Here is a 13,993-nt window from a genome sequence, read left to right on the forward strand (position 1 = left end):
CTCTAGCAAACATCTCATTGTTCATATAAAAAAAACAAAGCACACCTCCATTGGGAGAAACCTTCCCATTTCAGAGCAGTCCTTGCCCTCATGCCTCCTGTCCTGCCTCTTCCAGGGGGGCCACAAACCGTGCGGACCCTTCACAGCACAGGTTCACCCCAGCTCTTCGCCGGCTGTACCTCTATTGTGCAAAATGCTGGGTGGGTGGGGGGAGCTCATTTGGTGCTCACGTATCTCATAAAAGTGGAGCTGTCTAATTGAGTTACAGTAAAAAATCCTAGGGTTTCAGTTTCTGCTGCATGCTGTTGAAGCCTCACTCAAAGGCATCACTGCTGTTGCAACCCCCAGCTTCCCATCCCTGGTGTCAGTGAACACCAAGTATCTATTTTGGATGCAAAAAAGCAGCAGGCTTTAAAAGTGGCACAAGTCATTAACGAACCCCCAGGCAGCAGGTTCCTTGCGCAGGCTGCAAGGGGGACGCCGGGTGGGAGCAAAGAGGCAATTACAGCTCCAGCAATGCCTGACTGATTTCAGATGCTCTGTTCCCACTCGCAGCTCACCAGCCAGCAACTTCAGCAGTGCCCCAAGAGCTCAACAGTACTAATTGGTAGGATTTCAACTACACTACAAGTCTACAGCGCTTCCTGGCCGCTCTGATGGAATTAATTTCATCCCAATGCCTCCATGTTCATATTATACATCCTCCTCCTACAAAAATAGCATTTCTAATAATTAAAGCCGGGTTAATTCTCTGGCAGCTGCTGCGAATGTTTACAATGCCACCACATGTGGCAAAGGAACCACATGCCCCATGCTGTTTCCCATGGATGGGAAAAACCCACCCTTCTTGTACATTTTAATGAATAATGCTACTAAAACACGTATGTTACATATGAGATTGGATGGGGTTATTTGGTAGGAGATTTGAAAGCCTAAATAACAACTGTTCTCGACAAAGGGGGGCAGAGGAGGGCTCAGGAGCTGTCAGTCCCTTGGGTGGTTACATCCCTCAGTCTGGCATTGCCCATGGAGAGCTCTACTTTTTAAATCCAGCCCAGCAAAGGGCAAAGGAGAAAGGCAGCTGCTGCGTACAGATGCACCAGGAGGTAACAACCGCACCACCAAAAAGGAAGAATTCAAACTGAAAACAATACATCTTAAAAGTAAATAGCACGGATTGGCCAAATATACCTGCACACTGGAGATCAGGAGGGCCCCAGCCAGCAGAGCTATCAGGTGTTTGAACAGTCTTTCACAGAACAGCAGCTTTCCAGGGGAAGCAATGCCAGCCTGTGAAAGCAAACAGAAGAGCAACCAGCTGTGGCGGTGGAGAAGCTCACTTTCACAGCCCGAGATATCCCCCATGTCTTATGTTCCAGTTCTGAAGTGCTCCGTATGTCTCAGCAGGGGACATGCCCACCTCCCCCAGGCACCAACCTGAGTCTCAGAGCTCAAGTGTCTGTAAAAACAGGGAAAATGTTCGCCTTCCAGGCTTTTGATCAACTCACCATCCAAACTGGGAAGATGAAAGCATTTCTGTTCCCTGGGAAACATGGACACTACTTGCTTTGGTTTTTCTACAGATAAAATATCCAGGACTACACGAAAAAAATTTCTAAGTTGCAGTAAGGACTTTGTAAGACTCAAGAGGTACATGGTATGAGATCTGTTACACCCAAAGCAACAAGTAGCCTGCGTTCTCTCGAATTTCATTTGCAGCTTGGGTAAGGCAGAGCCACACTTTAATCTGCTGCTGTCAGTTCAGACAGCATTTTTCTCCAGGTTCATAAATGTTACCCAAGTGAGTTTCCAACAGAAATCTGCTTGGACATTAAGATGCTTAACTAGCAATACACAACTAATCCTCGTCCCTCTTTCGCTGCTCATCACATCACTGACAAGCCTGTTTGCGCTGTCAGCTTGAGGCAGCCCCAGTGAAGCCCGGGCACAGCCACCTCCCACCGCTGCATCACGGAGGGGACCGAAGGGGCTGCTTCAGACCGAGCCGCGAACCCCCGGCAGCTAACGGCACTTTCAAACCTTCGTGTCCTTTGCTGGTCAAGACTAATTTTCTATTTTCAAGAACTGCAGAGTAGATCAACAACAAAGAATGACAAGCACAGTTTAAAATTAGAGTTCTGAAGCGGACCGTGCCTACCCCTTGACTTCATTTCTGATGCCAAATAATTCACTATTTGTTACCAACCCCTACCATGCTGCTTGTGGGATTGTTTTCAGGGACCGGATATATGTGTGTGTGTGTGTATATATAGCACATTTTTTTTTAATTCGACTTGGCACACCCACAGAGGTCCATCAGTCTTTATCCTGACAAAGAGCAAGCCATGTTCCTTCCCACTCATAACCCTTGACCCTCAACATGATTCCATTTCCATAAACACTGAATCTGGGTGCTCCAGTGACTCCGAGAGCAAACCCCACCTTTGCCTTCACCTAAACCAGATCACATTCACGTGCTGCCGATAGGGAAGGATGCCTGCAGGACAGCAGACAGGTCACTGTGCCAGGCTGCTTTGCCTTCCCCCTTTGAGATCCGAACACAACAAAGCAGATTCAAGGACAGCAGCGTGAAAAACCGCGTTCTTGCACAACGAGTCTAATACGCCTACTAAGTTAGAGACAGCTTCCTGAAAACTGGGAAAAGTTCTATGAAAAGTCTTAGTTAAAAATTAATTACCCAAAACCTGTGATAAAGGTAAAAGACCGGTTAGGTTCATACGTTGACACAGTTACTAGAAATTATCCTGTTATGAAGTTACACATGACAATAAGCCATGCTGTGTGATCACCTGCTGAAGTGATTCTGTCCATACAACAGGATTTATGAAGAAACAGGGCCATAAAGTGTCACTGCATCATTGATCCCTCCTCTACCCACAAATAATCAGATTTTTTTTTTTCCTTAATAAACTATTTTAGCTGGAGCAGGTCTCTGGAGATTATGAAGCAGCATTAAAGGCACCATTAAGAGGCTGAGCTCGTCGTGAGCTGCACCTACCGTAGCTGTGCAGTTTGCAAATAACCTTTGGTTCATTACCATGGCAGTGGAGTGAACCATGACCCTGCAGCGTGACAAGTAGACCACAAGCCCACAGCACAACCAAACACACAAAGCAAACTCTCACTTTATCGGGGAGTCACCATTTTTATCAAGGTCAAATTTCAGTGACCACTACCCACCATCACCTGACGCGCAGTATACAGCTGCACTAAACCAAGCAGCTAGCAGGACGCAGTTCCTCTGTTCCAGAAGCTTTACTTGAGCTGTATGTTCAAAACCAGAGGACCAAAAAGCAGGCAGCAAGTGTTGGGTTCTGCAGAGGAGTACCCGGGGACCCTGGTGTCAGCAGCACCCGGGGTCAGGTCAGCAGCATGCCCTTGCAGCAGCGAGGGCCAGCTGCCTACCGGGCTGTACTGGTAGGAGTGTAGTCAGTAGGTCAAGAGAAACTGTTCCTTCCTTCTCTCCACGTTTGTGAAGCCCCACATGGAGTGCTCCATCTAGTCTTGGCCCTCCCAATGCAAGCCAGCATTTGCCATGTCTCTTGTAGTGACCGGGGGGACAAAAAAAAAATAATTCCAGACTTCCAAAACGAAGCAAACAGAGCTGAAGCTGAAGTACAGCACGTTTCCGAAAATCTTCTCCCCATCTGTAAGTTCAGTCCACCCGTGCAGTCTCCAGAGGTTGTTCTGGCACCACATGCAGTTCTGAGAGAGGCATCCTATCAGTCTACCCTGTGTTCACCAAGATGATCTGTGTTCTTTTTTTTAAGCAATTCCTGAAGTACTTGGGGCATTTTTAGTCACTCAGGACCGCAAGCAACGGCAAAAAGCAGTCCTTTAATTACATTCGCACCCCATATGGTTAGCTTCGAAGGCACGGGAGCAGACTGAGGACTGACAGCCCGTCTCCATTTAGCGGGGGTTTATGTGACGAGCGACACGCGTTCAGCATGGCACACACCCTAACCAAACCCCACGCCTGCTACACCGTCACCTTCATCCAGAGACACTGAGTGGCTGTCACAGCTACCGTACCTGTGACGGCCACAGCACACAGACGAGCCTGTTTCAGCGCCCAGCGCCTGCTGCAACACCATTTCCAGCTGCCGAAAGTCTCCCACCACGATGCAAAAGGCTCGTTTTCTTTGCTCAGTTCACCCTGCTTCCTAAGCTGCACTCACATAAATGAGTGGAGAGAAGCGGCGCTACCAACAAACCAGAGAGATCTGTTCTTTGGCTGGACTTACTTTCATTTATCAGTAAAAAATCCACTGAAACAAATTCAGAAAAACTTCTGACTTACTACAAAGTATCACAGCTGAATGCCTTTCTGAGATGCAGGCATCGAAGGCAAAAAACCCGTGAGGGAGGGAGGACACCGCTGAACACAAATTGAGCGGTATTGAAATAAAAACAAAACTTACTGCCTTCCAGGAGACTTTTTTCCTTGCAATCTGACATGAAGAATTTGCACAACATCCCGAGATGCAACTAGGCTTCACGTTAACAATAAAACCACGCAGACTGCCCCCCCCCCCAAAAAAAAAAAACAAAACCCAAACAAAAAACCAACCCACCTTTATGACTCCATGTGGTTTCATAAGGAAGCTCTTCTAATGCACACCAAGACTGTTTCAGATGGTGCTTGTTGAAGAATGCTGGAGCAGGTCCAAAGCAGCTCCAAACCCATTCAGGGCATCCACTAGCTTGCTAGGACATAAGCACACTCTGGTCTACCGTAGTTTCTTTAAATCAGCATCTCAGGAGCGCACCGACATCAGTTCCTTTTGGACATTAGCATTTAAAAAATATTCCCCAAAACACTGCTAAAAACATCAACAGGCGGCACGGGGGAAGAAACTAGCAAGGGGAGAGGCACAAAAAAGTCCAGAGTTTGGTACCAACTACAATTGCTGATGGCAAGAGAACCTGAACCGCAGCAGAAGCCCTTCTGCTGACGCCACCAGGCAGCCTGGCAGGAGAGGGGCAGCTCGGTAAGAGCTGGAAGCGGAAGGCGCAGTGAGCACCTACAGCATTCAGACATCTTCACCCCCACGGCTTGGTCTTCGGACACAAAAGGCCGATGAATTTTTCAAAGTTCTGCAAAGTTTCAAAGCATCTTCAGGTAGGATCACTTGTATTTTCGCAAAAGGAAGACTTACCTGAGGCTTCCGTCACAAGAAGAACTGATGTCACAACTTGCTGTGGTTATTCGGTTGCACTTTAAGCTGTTTACTTTAAGCTGCCATGTTGTGTTCTGCGATTTTGACAGCAGCATTGCCTCCCCCAGTCTTCTTAAAGAAAACTGATTTTTCTTCATTAATACAAAATTACCGAGTTATTTCCCAAAACAGTAACTGAACTACTTACCGTATAATTACTGCTTTTAGATACAAGCATCCACCAGGCATTGCATTTCACGCGGATATCCACCGAGTCCATTACACTCACTGTACAAATCGTTCACTCGTGCCTGATGAGTGACACCAGAAATTCTATTATCTTTGGCTTTCTAGACAGATCTTTTGATGGACTAGGGAACAGCTACGCAGCTATTTAATCTGTACACAGATTCAATCTTAAAACAGACGGTAAAATTTGGATGTGATTTCACAGTAACACATTTGAAAGTGACAATTCTTAATCTCTCACTTTGTCTCAAAAAAATGTGGCTTTTGCATACCCTGCCGTAACCCACACCAACCAGCTAAGCAGCACCAGCATCCAAACCAACTACATCCCTCCTGCTACTAGGACACATCCGAAACTGAGTGGCTTTCTGGACAGTTTGTTTCTTTAAAATGGTTTCAGAATATTGGTCAGTCACTGCTTGGACAGAGAATAGTATTTTTTTCTTGATTGGTAGCACTATATTATCCTAGAGACAGTCAGCTCATTTCTGCCATCAGATCAAGATATGAACTCCCACTACTGAACATGCTCCTCGCTAGCTGTCCTGCCTCAGGAAGGCAACAGGCAAGCAGCCCAAAGCACAGGGCTGTTTCCTCCGAACTACTGCACTCCATTCCATGCTTACCTTTTTTCTTGCTTACTTTACGTCAGGCATCCCCTGGAAGTAAGGTGATTAACCATTTGCAATGCTGCACCTTCTTCATTTTTTCCAGCTACAAGGAACATAGTTCACGTTGACAAGTTTCCCATTTTCCACTTTGAAAATCTCTCCCAGTTAAACACATACACCCCTTCCACATCCCTTCACAGATGCCATTACAGAGCATAAGAAAAAAAAAAAAAAGAAAAAAGCAACATAATCTCAACCATTTCCATACAGTGAATGTCTACTTTCCATAGAGTCAGAAATTAGTTAACACTCCCAAGAAGGCAGAGCAGAAAGAGAAATAAGGTACAACATAAAACCTGTACTTCATCCTAGAAATGCATTATTTTCTCCTTAATAAAGCCTTAGCTAGGCATATTGGTGGGAAATATTTAGCCAAGAATATAAAGAGAAAAAAAAATCCTCAGGGAGAGACTGCTGCCTATGGATGTAGAAGGAGCAAAGGTGTAAGGAAGGGATAGGAAACAGACAAGCTGCAGAATTAACAGAAACAAAATAGGGTTTAAGGTGTCTGACAGCTTCTTCAATCTGAATTATTTTAATTAATAACCCTGAATAGAACTGAATGAAACAATGTGAATCCGTGGAGCTCCCTTTTAAAGGTGGGAAATGCAGCAGACCCACGTTGCAGGTTCTGGTTTATGCAACCAGTGCACAGCATCGAAGCCCCTGGTGTCCTCCGGCTGAGCAAATGAACACTGGGAGATGCTGGAAAGTCACCTTTCTGTCCAGAGACAAGCCTTGATAGCAGCCATGCCAGCTGTGGAAAATTAAGAGACTGCTCAACTTTGGTGCACGGAGACACACCTGTGCCATACAGCTTAAGGTACCAAGTCCAGCCAGGAAGAATTCCTGATCTCCAGGGCAGGGGGAAGGGTGGGACTTTTAAGATCCAATTTTTTGTTAGCCAAGTTTGAAAGAGCTTGAAGAACAAACACAAACTACATCCCGACGTGTAAGCGCCTTACCCAGTATTTGTTACTAATCCAGGGCTTCTACCAATATTCCTGGCCCCAGGAAAGGCTCCAGCTGACGGTAAGTGACATAGTAAGTCAAGTTCCAAGCATTAGTAACAAACCCCTGCACCCCAAAACCGTGCACATCCTCCTCCAGCAACCTTAAGCCTTTTCCCCATTTGCTTAGCCTACCTGGATGAACCCTTCGACAAGTGACACTATCCAGTCCATCTGGACTTTAAAACCACCTGGATCAATTCAATACAAAGGCATTTTATTTGCCCCTAGCAATTTTCCTTTTTCCTCTCAATTCATGTGAAAGGACGAAAGAACTTTGTTAGTTGCGGGATTAAACTCAGGCAGCTTCAGTTTTTACACTTAATAGCAGCAGTCGCATCAGTAGCTGAAGTCTTCAAATAGCCAATTTAGTCAAACAAAACAGAAAACCAAATGCTCTACGTTTTCATTACCATACTTGACAAGGAATTCAGCTTTTGTCACAGGCAGTACCTAAAAATAATTATTCCACAACCACTACTGCATTTTGGAGAGGTTATGTAGATTTGTGGACTTTCTGATGCGTACCACACAGTGCAGTGACAGGAGGGAGCACACCTCATCTTTTTTAGCAGACGCCCCCCCCCCCAGCCGAGCAGGGCTCACACACCTTTGCTGGTGCATTGCTGCCCTGCGCCTGACCCAACGCTGCCCATGTCCATAAACCAGCAAGAAAAATTTTACTTTCTGAATTTTTCAGGAGCTGAATGGTGTAAACAAACAAATACCGGCCCAAAATATTTTGTGGTCAACAAAGGAGCTGTTCAAGCACAGAGTATCAAGTCATACAGAGAACTATAAGAAACTTAATAGGACACACAAAATGAAGCATCAGGAAGATTGAAACCGCAGGCACACCATCCCTAAGGATCTAACGCAGCAAGGCCCCTGGGAGCAAGATTTCAGAGATCTAGGAGTAATAAACAAATACGACTGAACACCAAGAAAAGGGCAAGTGGAAAAAAGACAGTTGAAAACTTTACACATCACCTCTTAACCACTTTGCTTACAATCCTTAAATGACGCAGCCAGATTATTATTTTCATATAGATGCAAACCTGAACTTCCCAGCATTCCAACTGAAGTCACACAGCACTGGACTGGAACCAGGGGCAAAAGTAGCAGAGAAGGATTTAGTCAAAGGCACCTAAATTATCGAGTCACATTATGAGCAGTAAGAGTATCTGATATACTGCTACAGGCATCATAAAAACACAGCACCCGCTAGAGTAAGGTTCTGCTGGAACTGGAGCAAATTCAGGTGTGCTGCAACAGCAAATACTTAAAATCTTCCTCTGGTAATCGGCATTATTTCCTGTAAATCTGTGTTCAATTATAATTCTAATTTATCCCAGTGGATGAGCACATTTCAAGTTGGAATATACTAAATCTGGCTGAACTTAGTCAAATTAAAATTACATTTTAAGATATTTACCATACTGTATGCAGTCAGTGTATAACCCTGCATAGTAAATTCAAATTCATCTAAGCTGGTGGCAAGCTGGAGTCCACTTTTCTCCAACTTGGAATGTAGCTTACTATTTTGAAACCAATTGTACAGTCTTGATTACTAGTCACGCAAAGGGTAGAAGAAGCACAGCTTGACTCGTAGGCTCTGAAGTAGAATTTATTTTCTACTGGCAATTCAAGGATCTAGATTTAGATACAGCATAAAAATCAACTCACATAAGATGACAAAAAAGACTAGGAGAAGCTGCCCTGAAGGATTGCCAGTGCACATTAAAATGCCTAACACATCTCTGGTTGGGTTTCACATTGTCTGAATAATTATTACTAAAACTCAGAATCTATTTTTTGTGCATTTTCCTTCTGTTTCATTCAGCTAGAAGTACGAAGCTAATTACCATGCACAATGCCATACTTTTCAATAAATACAAAAACATCAAATCTTTGCTTTCTGTCAGGAACTCTGAGGTTTGCTAGAAGTTTGGGCCAGAACTTTGACAGGTAGGTCCCTTTACAAGCCCAGTTTTTGGGTAAGGATCAAATCATACGCCTGCACGTTTCCAAGCAGCTGGTGATACCAGAAGCAGCGTAATCTAAAAGTTGCCTGAGCTTCTGAAGCCAAAGTCTTTATGGAAAGCACAATGAGGTCCCTTCCCAGGCTGGTTTCTTAGCAAAGTCACGCCTGCCTAGCAGTTTCTCACTGCTTACAAATAGTTTCAGAACAGGTCATCTCAGTTACACAGCAAGACAGAAAACAAAAAAAGAATGAGGGTTGGTAGGTTTTAATGCCACTGAATTTTCTAAGCCATCTACATCCACAGGGCAAAAAACCAAAACTTTTATTATGTGTTATTCTGCTGAGATTCAACCACTCTTCTGCTTTTGCTTTTTACTGGTTTTCACCACATTTACAGTTTACCATAACTTTTACGTATCTTTTGAGCATTTCATTAGAACAGAACTATCTTGAATCAGCTTCACAAAAACTGGTCAGGTCATTCACATCTTTCCACACCAAGCAGGTTGTTCTCAGTTTCCCAGTAGTCCAGAGCTCTACACCCCCACATACTTAAGATCAGGTAACACAGCTTTGAACCACCACTAAAAATGCAGGCTAGCCTGATTAATCTCAAACTTAACGTCTTGATGACATTGGCAGGATGTCATACATGTAAGCAGCAATGAAGCATTACCTTTGCTACTGGAAAGAAACATGTTTTCAAAAGCCAAACCCAGTCTTCCAATACTGGACACATACCACAAGTGGACAAAAAAACCCCAGGACACCTCCCACTAGGTGTCCACTGTTCTTAACTGAGCAGTTAAGAACAAACAAGGCCATTTTTTTATATTTTTTTGCCTGGAGCTTTAGCTCTCCAAGTCGGTAATCTCTGAAGCGAAATTGTTTTGACAACTTAAGCCACCTGCTCTGTTACTACAGCACTCACACGCAGAGCCTCCAAACACAGCGGTTCACATGAGTAGCTTCAGGTCTGTGGCATCAGAGAAGTTACCATACTATATTTTAAGGACTTACCTATACAAGACAGCATTCTGCACTCAGTTTTGTATCTGAGAAGATACAGAAAAGAATCTCAGAAGACAACAGCAGGAGCACTGCCAGAAAGCAGCTAAAGCCAAGAACTGGAAGGTGAAAACCTTCCCTCCACTCTTCATGAATTATCAACACCTTTACTGGGCTTTCCTCAAGCTGGATACCCAATATGTTACATCATTTTGTGACCTAACAGCAGTGGTCCCTTAATGATCTCTTGTCAAGCATTTCCCCTTTTATAAATAGTACATTTTTTTTTAGTTTTCCTTTTTTTTTTTTTTTTTTTTTTACACATCCAAAACCATTTTGGATGCATACCAAACATGAAATCTTGCATTTCCTGTAATTAAACTAGCTTGTAGAATCTAAAAGATACTTGAGCAGAGGACAATCTACATTTGCCAAAACTAGAGACATACACAACTCCTCCTCTTCTCGGTTCCGATCTCCTTCAACAGTGATTTTGGTTGTGCCATTTACTTAAGTGCTGGCTTTACACAAAGTTCTGTATGCCCCCCGTTAAATAAAACAAACGTTGAAAGGATATCTCGTTTCAGCATCTGGTGCCACAGGTATTCAAAAGTGGTGCTGTTCAGAGAAAAACACATACCCCACACATACAACCAGAGAGAAGGAAACTTATCACCAAGAAAAGTGGATGCATTTTCCATACCTTAAGCAATCTTAAATCTAAACAACATATGCAAAGTTCCTATCTTCAATGCTTTTATTCAAATCAAAAGACAAATACAAACATTTGAAAATGTACAAAAATAAAAGAGAATGTTTTCTACATCTTAAAGCAGATCAAACTTACTTCTACATGTGCAATCCTTTCTGTGGGAAATCCTAACAGGCAGACGTTTTTCTGTTTTCTTCAGAGCACTCTGCCAAATCCCCTCCCTCAAATCTCCAGCCACACTTAAGACTACAAGCAAGGGTTCAAAAAACTTAACACACGCAATGTCTCTGAACAGGTTACAAAGAAACCACTTCTCACAGGTAATAAACATAATATATCTCCCTAATGACTTCAGGGCAAACTACACGCTGACCGGTGGTCTGCAATTCCAGCTTCCCCTAGTTTGTCAATACATAACGTGGGCAGCGCAGCTGGACTACAGTTCTTCTACCTAGTTTTATAAATCCAAAAAAAGCAATAATAGCTTTGTTGATAGCATTCTTCCTTCCCCCCTCTCTCCCCCAAAGTTCCAACCCTTCAAACAAAAATGTATCTGCAAATGAGAGGCGGTAGAAGAGGTCTCAACCCAAAATAATTGTTTTTTTACATCATCCGCCAGCACAATAGAAACTGAAATGATCATCTGCTCAAAATCACATTGTACTAATGAATGCAGTGGAAGCATTATCACAATAACAGCTTTAAACAATCCTATAATATATATCCCAGTATTGTTTGTATCAAGGTTTTCTCAGTGATATTGATCAAATTATCTCAAGCAGTATAGTTATCTCGATGTTCTGTCATTCTCTTTGCTTTAACATTTGGCCAGGACAGTGTTTTCTTTTCACGATCTGGCAGTAAATGCTTTTTGCAGCTGCAGTAATGTAGGGATAGGTGAGGCAACACTGGTGGGAAGAGGTAGCTGCTGACACTGATGTTACTGGAAAATATATTTTTGGGGCACATAAGCCCTCGTTAAGGTCTCAAATACCACAGGAGGCTTTGAAATTGAAACCAGTTGCTCGATTTACGCAAATGTGCTCAGTGCCTAAGAGAAAAAGCAAGTTAACAGCATTTCAAAGAAAGCTCCCAAGAAATAGATTCTCTCCAACCTTTTCCTTTGCCATTCCTTCAGTTGTCAACCTCACCCACATCATGTAATCTCTTGCTTAGCAAGAGAACAGTTAATGTCCACTTGTACAGTGTCCAGAAAATAGGCACCTAAACCATAATCATCGAACTGCTACCTGCAACAAACCAGAAACACTAACCCAGCCCTCTGTGGGCAGGGACCTCGAACTTCTACTACGATGGAGATAAATGCAGGTTGAATATAGGCTGTATAATGGCATCCTGCCTGCAGCACACGACTAAACTACCTTGCAATTTTATTCCTTCTACAGCTACGACTCTTCCCTCTGAAAAATCCAATCATCTGCAGAAAAAACAGTAAATATTACAGAAACTATGTTTAATTCTGAAACAATAGCTAGCTCAGTATGACATAGCCATTCTCAATATTTTGCCTTCAGGTCATCTGACTGAAAATCATTATTCTGTACCTATGTGTATAGAATTCACTAGTTGTTTAAGTTTCTCTAGCAAATTTTAATCACTGTCTTATTTCCTGCTGTCTTAAAATACTTTAAGATTTTCCTGTGAGCTCATTTCAGCACTAACACATTATATACTTTTTTTTTTACTTAATATTTTTCAGTCCAAAGGAAAACTTGTTTTTCTAAAAAGATCCTGAGCACATTTTTTCAATCATTATCTTCCCCCCCCAAAAAAACCAAAATCAAACCCACCAACACCTGATGTGGGATACTGTTAGCACTGGTAACATCGGGACATTCTCCAGTTACTTCACACTACTGGTTAAGGTTAAAGGACAGTGCTGAAGACTACCTGAAGTCTGCTTGAGGCTTTCTTTTTCTTGCTAATACATAAGAACACATCACAGGCAGTTTTACTGCAAACTGAGAAGCAGCCAAAAAACGTGAGATGTATTTATTACCAAACAAGACAAACTCTGCAACACTTAACATAGGACCCATACCTGGAAAAAAGGCTAAATATCAATATGTAGGTAAGATGCAGCTACATGTAAGACAATTTTCAGAGAGTTAAGTCTAATAATCTACTTCTTGCAACCAAGTTTCACATAGACCTAGTGTGAAGCTACAACCAGCAAGTACACCAACTGACAGGGAAGACCAATATGAAACACGAAGTTTTTGATGTAAGAAAATTGCTTCGCTTTTAACAAGGTGGGAAGACACACAACATACATTATGAAACAGGCAAGTCAGTATTTGAGAGGTAGTCTAGTTGCTCATTTGACTGGGAGAGGTAGAGCTAGTTGACAAATCAATAGCCAGTCAAAATTACAATGATCCCAAAGTTTTCAAAGATGCAAAAAAATTACTTTCAGCCCAAGACTGCTTATGCCACCAGGGATTCGTTTGTCTTGCTCATATTTACTCACTTTTACACAGGTAAGGGTATTATAAAATATCCAGTCAGGGAGAGAATGCTCCCAGAAATAACCAGGGAAACAGCTTAACTACGTTTTGGCATGTGTCAACCAATTAATCTAATTTATACATCTTATGACTAGGAAGGTTAGTAAAGCTAAACGCTCTTCTCTTTTGGCAGGTTGATAGAACTACAAAACCAAATACATATCAAAAACTAGAAGCAAGTTAAGTCTCAAATTCTATAGGGTTTACCTACATAAAATTCTCCATGCGATTTCTTCCCACGGGAAAAAAGACCAGTTAGTTTAGAGAGCAAAGCCAATGAGACATATTGGTCAGACAGTCAACAGGTATTAAACCCCTCGCATCTTAAAAGTTAAGACATCTGGGTACGGATTCATACATAATGCTCCCTTGGATTGATGTAGACTCTTCCAGGTCCTGAGTTTGGCGGGTATCTGCTGCTCCAATTTTTGTAGTATGTTTGCTGATAAACAGGATACATATGCTGCAGACCTTCCTGCTCCTGTGGCTCTTCCACCTCGCAAGTAAGTTGCCCTCCATTCACAGCCTTCTAAACACAAACAAGAAGCATATCAGTTTCACAGTTCACGTATAGTACCTGCAATTCCTATTCTTGTTAAAGCTTTAAGCAAAACAGAAGGCGCATGATGTCCAAATCAGTCCTATGGA

The 13,993-nt window shown here is 42.9% G+C and overlaps 1 protein-coding gene across 5 annotated transcripts in view; it reads right to left on the reverse strand.

Annotated features, from left to right (window-relative positions):
* Positions 1–10,844: 10,844 nt before the first annotated feature.
* Positions 10,845–13,993, reverse strand: part of NECTIN3 (nectin cell adhesion molecule 3) — a 69,672-nt gene continuing 66,523 nt past the window's right edge. For 3 of the 5 annotated variants that reach the window (XM_056328120.1, XM_056328117.1, XM_056328121.1), the window contains one exon: positions 10,845–13,874. In XM_056328120.1, the coding sequence (XP_056184095.1) occupies positions 13,698–13,874 (177 nt within the window). In that variant the 3' untranslated portion in view covers positions 10,845–13,697. The remainder of the gene's footprint in view (positions 13,875–13,993) is intronic. The other 2 variants (XM_056328119.1, XM_056328122.1) reach the window with 1 other exon arrangement.

The sequence above is a fragment of the Falco biarmicus genome, chromosome 2 (assembly GCF_023638135.1).
Source record: "Falco biarmicus isolate bFalBia1 chromosome 2, bFalBia1.pri, whole genome shotgun sequence".
Taxonomy (NCBI): domain Eukaryota; kingdom Metazoa; phylum Chordata; class Aves; order Falconiformes; family Falconidae; genus Falco; species Falco biarmicus.